This window comes from Condylura cristata, unplaced genomic scaffold (genome assembly GCF_000260355.1).
Source record: "Condylura cristata isolate star-nosed mole 26May11 unplaced genomic scaffold, ConCri1.0 scaffold00016, whole genome shotgun sequence".
In the NCBI taxonomy this organism is placed as follows: domain Eukaryota; kingdom Metazoa; phylum Chordata; class Mammalia; order Eulipotyphla; family Talpidae; genus Condylura; species Condylura cristata.
Window position 1 is genome coordinate 11517440 of NW_004567117.1, and position 13781 is coordinate 11531220.

The following is a 13781-nucleotide window of genomic DNA, read 5'->3' on the forward strand; positions in this document are numbered from 1 at the left end:
CATGAGTATATTTCTAAAAACTGCTTTTTGCAGACATCCACAAGTCATTAATCAACCCCTATGTTATTTTTTGCCCTGTGATTCCTTTTTATTCCATTTGTGTTTAGCAGAGGCAGTAACAGCTGCTTTAAAATGAAATCATATGCATTACGGAGCCCCTCACTTCTTAGTCTTTGTTCCTGAAGTAGTGTCAGGCGTGCCAACTCCTTTCTTATAACTCCTGTTAGACATCTGACATAGGTAAATACACACTATAAAAAGCAGAAATCTTATCTACTTGAGAGATGTCTACTTTCTGCTCTAATATAGAAAAATATAAGAGATCTTTTCACTTTTGAATATTGTTCAAGTTGGTGGAAATTATTCCCTTTCACTGATATATTCGTATTTACTAAAGATACACGTGTGTATATATGTATATGTGTTAATATATTTATGAATTCGGTGCTAATAAATTTTTTTGTGAAACCTTTGCTCTTCTCTTTGGAGGAGCAGGTCTTTTTCTTGGTCCAGGTTTGGTTATTTATTTAGCCTTCTTGAGAGACACTCTTTGGGTCCCTGAACCAATAGTTACTTGTCAGTTAATTTGAAAATCATAATGGAAGAGGAGAAATAGCCATCAGAAGTAGCTAAAAATGACTCTTTTCATGGAGTTTTGTTGAGATCCTTTATCAATCACTTATAGCTAAACTGTGGAGTTTTTTTTCTGTTAATCAATCCCAAGAGTTTGTCCATTATATGAAGAAAACATACTTAAGTCCCTTGAGTCAGGTAGTTTAGCCAGGATTTCATTAAGGTTTGTGTCACTGATGGTATATTTTACTTTGTATGTGTCTTTGCTCAGTGTGGGTAAAGCTCCAAGATCTCCTGTTTTACCCCACTGAGAAAAAACTAAAGGCCCTTCTTCTCAGAAGTGCTTGTGTATGCTTTGTAGTTGCAACACACACGCGTGCACACACACATGCACACCAGAAGTCATTTAGAAGCACAAATGTATAAAATCTGGACCTAGAAACCTTTTAAAATGTGAAACTTAAATAAGGGGTTTTGACTTTATCATATGGTTCCTTTCTACAGACTTGGAGAGGAAATGAACCAGAAGAATGGGTCCCTCGTACATATCAAGATTTAGAAGGTCTGCCTTGTATTGTGATATTAACGGGCAAAGATCCCCTTGGAGAAACATTTCCCAGGTATAGTGTGAATAATTAGTTTGCATCTTTCACTAGTCATCCAGCTGAGCTAATAATTAATACTTGCCTAGTAATTAACCTTATCATTCATTTGGCAAGTGAGAAGAGAATTGCTTTATTCAGGAATACAAGAACGGAGTCTTCCTTGATTCTTTTCATTTCCAGAGATCACTTGCAGCCTAGGGAGTGAAAGAAAGCCTCAGTTGACAAGTATATGTGATTCAAAGCAAGAGATTCAGAGAAATGCTCCAAATGAGGACTTTTTTTTTTTTTGATGATGATGAATTATCTCACTTATTCTGCTACTCCCAACTCCTTCAAGGCTCTAAGGCCTGTAGACTGGAAGCCAGATACAAGAGTAATAGCACTCATTAAATGCCTGCTGTGTTAGGCGTTTGCCTAGCTGCCTACATGTATCATACCTTCATTCCTTACAATAACCCTATGAGCCAGGCACTACTATTTTATTTTCTACTTGAGGAATATGCAATGACTAGCAGAGATCATAGCAGGCAGAAAGTGAAAGAACTGACTTAAGAGCAAAAATTGTGTGGTACGGCTAAAGCCCATAGTTTTGTTTTTGTTTTTGTTTTTTGTTTGTTTGTTTTGGTAAATTAATTTATTTTTATTTTTATTTTATAACAGTTTATTTTTACATCATTTTGTACATTTTTTTCCCATCTCAATTGTAATCCCCACGGGTTTCCTATCACCATGTCACCCGTGTGCCATCACCATAATCCCGTGCACTTCCCTCCCCCCCCCTGTTTTTGATCCCATTCCCCACTCCACCCCCACAAAATGTCTCTGGTATATGGTTGTTCATTATTTCTGTTATTTTCTCGCCTGGTCCATTATACTCCTGCTATGAGCGAAACCACCCGGTATTTTTCTTTCTCTTTCTGGCTTATAAAGCCCATGGTTTTAGTTGTGTGATATGTCCAGCTCTCCAGATATACAAACACAGTGTGCAGTCAGGTGGACTCACCAAAACCATTACTTTTGTCCAGGTCTTTGAAATACTGTGATCTTCGGTTAATTGATTCAAGTTACTTAACCCGCACTGCCTTGGAGCAAGAAGTGGGTCTAGCGTGCTGCTATGTCTCAAAAGAGGTCATCCGGGGTCCTGCAGTTGCCCTGGACCTGAGCGGGAAGGAGCAGGAGAGAGCAGCTATCAGTGAGAATGACACTGATGATCTGCTGATTGACCTGGAAAGGCCCCAGAGCAACAGTAGTGCTGTCACTGGAACCTCAGGTCAGTATTTTCTTTTCCATTGCAAGAGGGAAAGGACAGCAGTAGGAGGGGGAGACAGAGTAGCCGAGGATGACTCGGGCGTCTGGTGTAGAGCTCAGTTCCCTGAGAGAGATACTTGGAGATGGGACCAGTGAACATTCACAAAACACCTCTCTGGGTGAACACTTCATGAAGAACTTATCAACCCAGTTTGCACCATTTTCCTTAATCTTCCCACTCATCATCACCTCATGGATGTCAGGAAACTTATTTGCATAAAGGTTCTTTTTCTTCTAGATCCTGAAACTGTTAGTTTGTGCTTATTAGCTTAGTACTGGCTGAATGAATGAATGAATGAATGAATGAATGAGTGACTTTTGGAGACACATATGGCAGTGTTGGTGACATGATGTCTCCCCTGGAGCCCCTGTCTGACTGTGATGACCCCCATGTACCTCCAGCCCTCTGGAAGTGCTACTATATGCCCTAGGTGGCAGTAACTTTTCTTCTAAGTTATATTACATCAAATGCAGCACTATTTAAACTTTCTTCTGAGCATGAAATAATGTCATTGTGGAAAACCTCAGAGAATGTAACAAAGTCTAGAAGAGATGTTAAAAATGAAATTGAACCCACCCCAAAAGGTGATGGCCTCCTATTAACGTCCTTCCTTTCCCACATTTCCCTTCCTCACAGTAGCCCACAGATATAAACACAGTTATTTTTGTCAGCAGCTGTTGATGTCTCTGTGGGAACTCAACATGCAGATACTGCGGGGTTTCCTGTCTTTCTGTAGTGACCCTCAGCCTGGAAGAGCATGAGGACTGAACTTCTGGATTTGCCCAGCTGCTCCCCTTCACTCAGGGATCAGGGCTGTTCCTCTCTCCACCCCACCACAGCGGGCTCCCAATTTTCTATAACCAGTGGTGAAGAAAGTGAAGTTTCAGCAGATAATAAAGGGTGATAGCAGGGAGGCAAAAATATCACACCTATTAATAGGAGTTTGGGATTCCAGCATCAGTGAGGGAAAGGTGAAACAGGGAAGGGGGTGTAAGAGGGGAGTGGGGGGGGGATTTGTTTTCCTTCCTGTGGTGCTTTAATCAGCCTTCTCCTTTCTGGTCTCTTCTAGAGCTGCCCCACAATCTCACATGTTTGTTCTGATTAACTCACACAAAGATAATGGTTGGCTTCCACTATTTAGAATTTACTTCCTTCCTAGGACAGCTTGACTGCCAGGTTGTTGTACTCACACCTCAGAGCACACACACCTTTCTCACAGCAGCTGCCTCCCACCCCAGCACTACGTTCTCAGGGAGCTGCAGGTTGAGGGTTGGAGGGCAGGAATATGAGGAAAAGCCAGCTCCCGTGCAAGAGGGAAAGACATAGAAGTCAGCCAAGAAAGGGGTGATGTGGTTTCAGTAAGCTGCAGGTGCTGGCTCTTTTTCTAGGACTTCCCAAGGTTATGATTTGACAGACATGCCTGAGCAGTCTTTAACCCTAAAGTCAATGAGCATTTGGTTTTTCTTCAAACCCAAAAGTGGCTGAGCTATTAAAAGAAAAAAACATATTTGAAGTGAAATTGGCCAAATATTCAGGCACGTCATTGGGAGTAGATTCTGCCTTCCCTCCACCTCACATGGGGACAGCCCACACTGGTTGCCTCTCCAGGGAAGTAGCTACAGCCAGGGAATGTTATCTAAGGTCCAAACCTTGAGTCCCTGAGACCCAAGAAGGAAGGGTTCCCTGGAACAGGACTTGGATGTGGAGCATCCTAACCTGTGTCGGTGGGATTCTGGAATAAATCCTGTGGCACATTTAAATTAGGTAATTTAGGAGCGTTTACTAAGGAGCTATTTTCGAAGATGCAGGAAGGATTTAGAAAAAGAACAAAAGATGGTGGGTCAGCCCCAGGGTTCCCTGGGCCAACACTGCCTGAAGTCGCCAAGGAGGGGCCCTTTACTGGGAACCGAGAAGCTGCCATGACTAGCACTGTTGTAGGAAAACAGGGCCCCTGGTGGCTGTGTAGGGGAAGAGCCAGGGAATAAATAACCCATTCCCTGCTGGTGTCTCCCACTGGCAAGCCCCACAGGTGCTGGGATGCTGGGAAAAGCCAGGGAAAGAGGGCAAAGGAGCGATTTCTAGCACAGTCTATGCAACTGGAGAAGCAGTCATGTCCCAGCTGGTTTCTAGCCCCTCCCTCCTTCCCAGAGGTGCCAGGAGACTGGGGGAGCAGACCTTAGCACTGGTAACAGGGTGGGTATGGGGTGGGCTCTGTCTGTCCTCTTCCAGGCTCCATCATGGAGAATGGAGTGAGCTCTTCCAGCATGGCCGACAAGTCCCAGAAGCCGCCCCTGACCCCCAACTTCCAAAGCCCAGCCAACAGCGTGGGGCTGGATGAAGGGGTCTCCACTGGCATAGCGGGAACTGGAGAGACTCTAAAGCAGGAGTGTGACTCCCTGGGGCCCCAGATGGCGAGCAGCACCACCTCCAAGCCTTCATCTTCCTCCTGCTCGGGAGCCCGAGCCCTCCCATGGCCAGTCCAGCCTGTCCCAGGCTGCAGGAGCCTGCACAGTGCCCTGCCCCCAATAGTCATCTTATCCAAGGCGGCCTACAGTCTGCTGGGCGCCCAGAGGGGGGGCAAGGTGCCTGCCTCGGCTGCCCTGCTACCCCACGCTGACGTGGCCTGGGTGAGCTCACTGCGGCCGTTCCTGCACAAGGACATGAGCAGCGAGGAGCAGTCCCTGCATTACCGGCAGTGGACCTCAGCTCGGCAGCACCACGCTGACTACAGCAACCAGCCAGACCCCACCTCGGGTGCCCGGACCTGCCACCCTCGGCGGTTGCTGCTGACTGGGCCTCCCCAGGTAGGACTGGGACCAAGTCTTGTCCTAGCCTAGGGTCCCCAAGAAGAGAAGAAGCCAGGGAACGTCTTGGGGCGGGGGGCGAGGGGTGTAACCCAGAGCAGAGAGGACTAAGAGGGCCCCTCAGAGGCAGGCGGAGTCATGGCGAAGCACAGGTGTGAAATCTCTTTTTTCTTCCTTCCATTTCTTCTCCTCCTCCCCCTTCCCAATAAAAATGATTTCCATCAGGTGGGAAAGACTGGCTCCTATTTACAGTTTCTTAGGATCCTCTTCCGCATGCTCATCAGGCTCCTAGAGGTGGATGTGTATGATGAGGGAGAGATCAACACCGGTGAGTTCTGGACCTGGGGTGGTGGGGGAGCGCGGGGCGGGGGGCCAGACCCGCAGTAGCCATACAAAGCCACGGTTCTCTTTGCCTTTTGGGATTTCGCCAGTACCTAACGCTCAGGGCGACTGGCTGAATGTAATGTGCCTAGCAATAGTTGTGAGCAAACTGTGCTCGTGCTTATCTACTTGAGGTCAGGAGTAGATGGCCTCGAGTTTTGGCCTCTCTCCGGTCCAGCAAGCTGCTGATCAAAGAGGCTTTTCATAAAACCCTGCCTGTGGATTCTTTCCCTGGGTGGTGAAAGCATTCAAATTCCATCGTGGTGTTTTACTGCATAAGGATCTAGGGAACTGTTTATAATCTAAAACATGTCTTTTCTTGGTTAGTCAGATTATATCTTGTGTTTTACTAAAGATTCTGAATATTTTGGTAGAGTCAGACATTCAGATTTTACTACAATGATATGGAAACTTCTAAATGCAGACCAGAGCCCCAGCACCGTGAACAAATAAACTTCACGTGTCTAGTAAGCTGCAGGGGCTTGTGCTCCACAGGAGTGTGGGGCTAGTTTTCAAACCAAGATTCTCCTGAATCATGTTCACTTCCCTACATCCCAGTTTTTTTTTTTTTAACATTATTCTTCATTTTGTACATTTTCCACCCCAGTTGTAATCCCCATGGACCTCCCACTACCACTTCACCCGTCACCCCGTGTGCTCTTCCCACCCCAGTTTTGATCCTGTTCCTCTCCCCTCCCCGGTAGAGTGTCTCTGGTCGGGTAGAAAGTCTCCAGTTTATCGTTGTTAGTTGATGTTCTTTTTTTTTTTTTTTTAAGATTTATTTATGCATACAGAGCTGGGGTATGGGCCAGAGATGCAGGGGCGGTGAGAGGATTCACCAGAGACAGAGTGGGGAGCAGAACAGGCAGATCAAGGAAGTACACTGCTGAGGGGAGCAGCGGGCAGGTCAGGAGAGGTCTGCCATTCCATGTGGATCTCCTCTGGGGCAGGCGGGAATCGAACTCATGCAGAAGCGGCTTTAGATTCTCAGTGCTGTGCTTTAAGCCGCTGCGCCACCAGGGAGGGCCCTGATGTTCTTTCTTACTTTATTACAATTACTATATCCCGATTCATAACCCCAGTTTTCACCTATCCCCTGGGGCATGTCCACTGGGCCACCAGAAGGTGGGCATGAGCCTACAGCAGCCTCCTCGCTGTGACTAAGCTCAACCTGGAGATTCACATCTGATAATCTGGTTGTGCTGCAGGGAGTCTGGTGCAGAGAAGCTGATCTGGTAGTGCCAGGCAGATCTGGTAGAGCCCAGCCTCTCGGTTTGGCTTTATTCCTTCTCCCTCATTTCATTATGTACAAAAATGAAGAATAATGTAAAAAAAAAAAAAAAAGAACTGGGACGTAAGGAAGTGAGCAAGATTCAGGAGAATCTTGGTTTGAAAACTGAGGGGAAAAACTCCCACATTCGGATGAATGTGATGGTTCTCCCCAGAGGCATCATGCCTGAAAGATCCCGACAGACTAAACCTTAAATTTTTAACTAAAATATAAACTTCAACTCAGAGATATAAGAAACAAAGTTTATATGATAGAGAGTAGCTGTATTTCTTACCATTAGACTTTTTTTTTTTTAGTTAAACATTGACTTTTAATATTGTATAAGCTTTAGGTGTACATTTTCACACCTCAACATATATATCACCAACCACCAACAGTCTAGTTTCCATCCACTATCACCCAGTTGAAACTCAACCCATTACACCACTCTCCTTCCCTCGGGTAACCCCCTCTGTAATCATCATCTAGGGATTCATTTTTGTTTTTTGCTTGCATTGTTACTTTATATTCTATATGAGTGAAATCGTCTGTATTTGTCTTTCTCCTTATTTTACTTAGCATAATCCCTTCAAGTTCCAACCTTGCTGCAAAAGCAAGAATTCGTCTTTTTTGCGTGTGAATAGTGCAGTATGCCATTGTTCTCTAACCACGTTTTCTTTATCCACTCCTCTGTCCAAGGGCACTTGGGTTGTTTCCACAGGGTGTCTACTATGAATAGAGCTGCAGTGGACATAAGACGCACATATCTTTTCAAGTTAATGTTTTCATGGTTTTTGGATAAGTACCCAGAAGTGCAATTGCTGGATCATACACTAGTTTTTGAGGCCCCTCCACACTGCCTTCCATCACAGCTGCACCAATTTACAGCTCCATCAACACCGCAGGGAGGGAGGGACTCCCTGCTCCCCGAATCTGCATCCTTGACACTGTTGCCTTTAGAACAGCCACTCGCACAGGTGTGAGCAAGGTCATTCTTGTTTTGATTTGCATTTCCTACCAGTGAGATGTCAGACACCTTTTCTTGTGCTTATTGACCATGTGTTTGCTTTCTTGAAGGCTTTTTTTCTTCCTTTCACCCTTTGAAAGTTGCCTTAAACTTCTGGATAACTTACATTAATAACAATGAATGTTATGGTAGACGTCCACCATATGCTGCCATTGTCTGAGCAGTTTCAGCATAACATCTGGAACCCTTACAATGATTAGGGGGCCTCGTGGGGTGAGGGTGCCTACAGGTGAGTGGTAGTAAAGGGCATCATTCAGATTCAAGCTCATGTCTGATTCTCAAACTTGACTGCATCTATGAACTGCCTGAGGAATTTTAAACATCAGAACAGGTGACTGTGATAAGGGTCTTGACAATGTCCCAGGCGATTCAAATATTCGGCAGACATTGGGAATTTTGCCCAATGCAGTGTTCAAATCAATATCTTAATGTCCCACAACTAAAATTCTGACAATTTATAGTATCCCCAAATTAAAAGGATTTTAGGGAAATTCAGGGGGGTTGGGGTGAGGGAGCTTGTGAGCACCAGCACCCCTCCCAGCATGAGTCTGCATGGACAGTGGACACTTGAAATGGAGGTCAAGAGCCTAGTCAGTCGGCCTGTTCTGCGCACTTTCTTTCTTTTTGTCCTAGATCACAGTGAAAGCAGTGAAGTAAGCCAGTCAGAGGGAGAGCCCTGGCCTGACATCGAGAGCTTCAGCAAAATGCCCTTTGACGTCAGTGTGCATGACCCCAAATACAATTTGATGAGCCTGGTATATACGGAGAAGCTCTCAGGGGTCAAAAAAGGTCAGTGCAAGCAGAGCCAAGCTACTTCCCTCCTCTGAGGTCAAGGGGACCTGAGACAGGGCAGGTGGGCTGGGGGAATTTTCTCTGTGAGCCTTTAAGTACTCCACCTAGCTGCTTTTCTCTTCCCTTACACACACACATCACCTTTTCATCTTTATACCTGACTCTCAGGGCTGGTAATAGAATCTTTAGAAATGCTCTTTGAGGGTGTAGGGGCTTTCTTACCAAGTCCAGGGGCTTCGTGCATATCACGGGAAGGGTTTTTGCGCCTTTATACACAGAAGCAATAAAGGAATCCAAAGTTGAAGAACCCAGGAAACGAGAAACTGTGTCCATGATGCTGACCAAATACGCCGCGTACAACACCTTCCACCACTGCGAGCAGTGCCACCAGTACATGGACTTCACCTCGGCTTCTCAGGTGCAGCCCCAGACCCTGCCTGTTGCCCCAGACCTCATAGGGGAGGGGTGTGAGTGAAGGCTTCCAGCTTCACATGCTGGACAAAGGGTTGCTTATTTGTCAGGTGGAGGTGCCAAATTGCTTTGGGTCTACTAGAATTGGAGACCGTGGCTGAGTTTATGCTTTAAGCCATTTCATTGAGAGAAAACAGTTACATGTGTCATGTTTAGACTAGAGTGTAGCTGTTATTCTGAGGTTCTGGAAAAAAAAACTGCATATTGGGGTTGTTTCCCCCTTTGGGTTATTGATGAAAATGACACTATCCAGCAAACCCCTGGTGGTGCCCATTATGCTGTGATTCTAACAAGTCTAATTTGTACCACGCCAGTGAGGTTTAGGCCAGTCAGGTTTACCCCAGTGTGACATGGTTTTCACTACTGGGTATACAGCGGCACTAATGCTCACCTTTAATGTAGAGACTCGAGCAGTATGGGGCAAGCCAGCGCCCCCTGATAGATGGCTTCTTTCTGGTCCGTACACCTTTAAGTCCAAGTGATGGGAAAGGCAGCGAGCGATGGTAAATATCCCAATGCACATTTTGGAGATAAGTTCCATTTCTTGATTTTTTTTTTACTACTTGGCTCTAGATACCGACAACAACTCTTCCTGTAGGATACGCTGATTGGACTTGCCCCAAATTTGAGGAGCAGGTCTTCACCTCTCTCCACAGGGCACTAGAAAGAATAGACTGCATTGAATCACTCTGCACTTGTAATACAAGTTACCTTTTATATCCTGTTTTTGTGGTATTGTTGAAAACCTTTGGTGGGCTATTGAAGATTTTTGGTTTCAGATCAGCTCCTGCCTTACAAAATTAGAGTCCCTTGGCTTAAAAATCAGGTTTTGGGAAAATCTCTTAAAATAAACAAGTGTGTAGTTTCTGTGCGATTATATAACTAAGCATATTCCCATACTTGTGAAGTAGAATGAAATAAGAGTTTAAGGGACAAATTACTTTTCTATGAAAGCAATATTTAGTTTTGAACACTTGGGAAACCTTCCTGGATGGTCACTGTTGTTGGAAAGTGATGCTATTCTTCACTAAGGCAAATACTGTCTGTGTTGTAAAATGTAAAGACCTTCTTGTAATTTGTAGATTGGTGAGTTAGAGACCTTTGAATTTTCCAGCAATTTCAAAAATGCATTTAGCTTTGACAGGTTCAATGGTCTTTCCCCAAAGCAGACTTCCAGGCTAAATAACTATTCAGACCTCTTGAGCTCGTAGTCAGGAAAAGTGAGGGCACCAGTCTTTTACTGTTATTCTGAATATTTTGCTTAGAAAAATACTGACTTCATTCGATCTGACCCACACAAAGCAGAAGTGTTTTTCTTCATTATAACTTGGCACTTTGAGGATGTTTACAGAGCATTGGTATATTTACTGTCTGTGAGTCGGAGCAGTTTTGCTTCTAAGAACATGAAAAATGCAAACAGGTATCTCTCCCTCCACCCATGGAGAGGCTTTGTAGGGGTAAGATGGCCACAACTGAAAGACAGAAATACCCCCATCCCAACCCTTTCAGGTCTGTGCACAGGGCTAGGCCGGCTGGCGCACATCAGCAGATGAGTGAGTTTCTCTAAACAAGCGACATGGAAGTCTGTACACTGTGAGCTTACAGTCTCCTTTTTCTTTGCAAATGTAGATGTCAGATTCCACCCTTCATGCATTTACCTTCTCTTCCTCTATGCTGGGAGAAGAGGTGCAGCTCTATTTCATCATTCCTAAGTCCAAAGAGAGTCATTTTGTCTTCAGCAAGCAAGGCAAACACCTGGAGAGCATGCGGCTGCCCCTGGTTTCGGACAAGGTGGGTGATGGTGTCAAGGCACAGGCACCAAATAGGCCTCACACTAAATCTGGTCTCTAAGTATTTTTTTAAGACTTATTTTTTTTTATTCATGCATACAAGAACTGAGGTGTAGCCCAGAGTTGTGGGGGGTAAGAGGATTCACCAGAGACAGAGTGGGGAGCAGAACAGGGGGATGTGCTGACATACGCTGCTAAGGGGAGCAGCATGTAAGGCAGGAGAGTCTGCTGCATCACGTGCGTCAGCCCCCTGTGTCTGGGGATGGAACTCAGGCCATGCTGGCTGCCCATAGCTTGACAGCGCAGACTTTAACCCCTGCCACCAGGGAGGCCCTGGTGCTCTAAGTTTCTTCTTCCTAAGGATTTTCATTTCTTTTTCTTTCAACAGAATTTGAATGCAGTGAAGAGCCCCATTTTCACTCCTTCCAGTGGTCGCCACGAGCATGGACTCCTAAACCTCTTTCATGCCATGGAGGGCATCAGCCACCTTCACCTTCTGGTGGTCAAAGAATATGAGATGCCACTGTACCGCAAATACTGGCCCAACCACATCATGCTGGTGCTTCCTGGCATGTTCAATAATGCAGGCGTGGGTAAGGGGCCTCCCTGGGACATGGTGAGGGCTGAATGACAAACTGAGCTCCCTCCCTCATGGGATTAAACTTCCAAAGGTTCCCATCTCTGGAAAGTGTCCTGCCCCCCAATGAAGTTCTGTTGACTTGGAGTTTTCTTTTCCCTTAATCTGCAGTTTTAACTTCTGAGGACTCGTAACATAAAAGCTAATGGTATATTGTGTACCCTGGGAGGGGCTTGGGACTCACCAGTGTAAGCATGAGTGTTCTAGGCGGAGCACACTTGCAGCAGGAATGTAGCAGTGACCCAGAGAAGATCTGGGGAGGAAAGCAGTTAGCTCACTCTTTTCGGGAATCCCAAATTGTGGCTACTATTAAAGGTTCATGCTAAGGCCTAGCAGTTTCTGTACAACCCAGGAGTTAGAAGCATCATTCCTGCCTATGGCCATCATCTTGAAAGTGGCTGGATGTCTACCCTGCCTTTTCCCCCCTGGTTGATTTCTTCAAGGGGGCACAATGGTTATGTGTATGACAGACCTGGGGGAAGCACTGAAAAGGTTTAGAACTCAATTTACCTTTTCAGGTAGGAAACTTCTAACTGGATCAGAGATACCTTGGAATGATGCAGGTGACTCGTGCACTAAGCTTTGAGAAGTGCTACAAGAATCTGGTTTCCCTGAAAGGATAAAGGACACCACGTAGACTAAATGCACATTATATAGGCTTTAAAAAGCTGTACTGTCTGGCTGCTGCTGGCACTGTTGTTCTAAATCCATTCTCCCAGTTTTTGTGAGTGTCTGATTCTTAGTGCAGTCTCGGAAGGGCTGAAGACAAGAGCTAATTAGCTTTAGAAGAAAAGAGTATCTAGCAGAGTGGCATGAACAGCAGAGGGGACGTGAGTAATTTGTCTGAGTCTACAAGGTCCTTCTCTACCTCCCTCCTTCCCCTTTGTTCTCCTTTCATGTCCTTAAGCCTTAGCCTTCATATTACCCTTTATCTGTTTTTCTACTTCCTCTATAGACTCAGTTTTTTCAACCTTTTTCATCCACAGTTTGTTGCATTGTGGTGGCCCTGAACAGCAGTGCGCTAATTCCTGATGGTCATCTTAACTATAGAAAACACTTGAGTACACACACTCTGGGCACTATCCCGAGCACTATCCAACCACCTATGAGGCAGACATTATCTTTGTCTTCCTACAGGTGGGGAAAACAAGGCACAGGGAAGTTAATTTGTTCAGTCACCTCGCTATGAAATGGGGGAATCAGGATTCAAACCTGGGCAGATTAGACTCTATTCTTGTGCATCTTGAAAAAAAAAATAAAGGTAGATCTGGAAAAAGGATACCCATTTTCAGAATCTTCAGAGAAGCCACTGTTCACTGATGCAGATTTCCTACTGCTGTCTGAAGCAGAGGCCACATTAGTGTAATTGGCAGAACCCCCTACCACAGCCCCGGCACTCCGTAGTACAAGGTACTTGAAAGAATGAGTCTCTTTTATTGTAACTTCTAGGAACTAACCTATATAATATGCATTTAGTCTATGTGGTGTCCTTTAGGGAAACTAGATTCTTGTAGCACTTCTCAAAGCTTAGTTCACGAGTCATCTGCATCATTCCCAGATATCTCTGGTCATAAGCTCCTGGAACTTATTTATTTTGCCTTTTTAAAAAAAATCGGAAAGTGTTGTAACTCAATGTTGCCTTAAGAAAATCTGCATTTTAAAATACACCAATGATTCTTATCAACACTGCTCTGAAGATTTGGTTGGCATCTCCCCACACCTGCATGGTCACCATGTAGACAGGCTTGTGTCTGGGAAGATGTGAGCTGTCTGGAGACCTTTGCCAAGCCTGAAGGAGGATATGCAGCTGCCATGTTGCCTTCCAGGTGCTGCCAGATTCCTCATTAAGGAGCTTTCATATCACAACCTGGAACTAGAGAGAAACCGCCTGGAAGAGCTGGGAGTGAAACGCCAGTGTGTCTGGCCTTTCATCGTTGTAATGGACGACTCGTGTGTCCTGTGGAACATTCACAGTCTTCAGGAGCAAACCAGGTAGTGATACTTCCCAAGCAGTGTTAGGGAAGTATGACAGAATGCTATGGAAGATATTTTCCTTGACTGCACTCATGCATGACCATAAATAAGCAGTATGGACTTACAAAGCAAGATGGTCATTCATGAG

General features: G+C 45.2%; 1 protein-coding gene across 1 annotated transcript in view; it reads left to right on the forward strand.

The window, feature by feature from the left end:
- Positions 1 to 13781, forward strand: part of GREB1L (growth regulation by estrogen in breast cancer-like) — a 218656-nt gene that overhangs the window by 195163 nt on the left and 9712 nt on the right. The window contains exons 22-30 of the mRNA XM_012725965.1: positions 1078 to 1193; positions 2204 to 2448; positions 4717 to 5291; positions 5517 to 5619; positions 8603 to 8758; positions 9040 to 9179; positions 10862 to 11023; positions 11411 to 11615; positions 13486 to 13651. Coding sequence (XP_012581419.1) covers positions 1078 to 1193; positions 2204 to 2448; positions 4717 to 5291; positions 5517 to 5619; positions 8603 to 8758; positions 9040 to 9179; positions 10862 to 11023; positions 11411 to 11615; positions 13486 to 13651 — 1868 coding nt within the window. The remainder of the gene's footprint in view (positions 1 to 1077; positions 1194 to 2203; positions 2449 to 4716; positions 5292 to 5516; positions 5620 to 8602; positions 8759 to 9039; positions 9180 to 10861; positions 11024 to 11410; positions 11616 to 13485; positions 13652 to 13781) is intronic.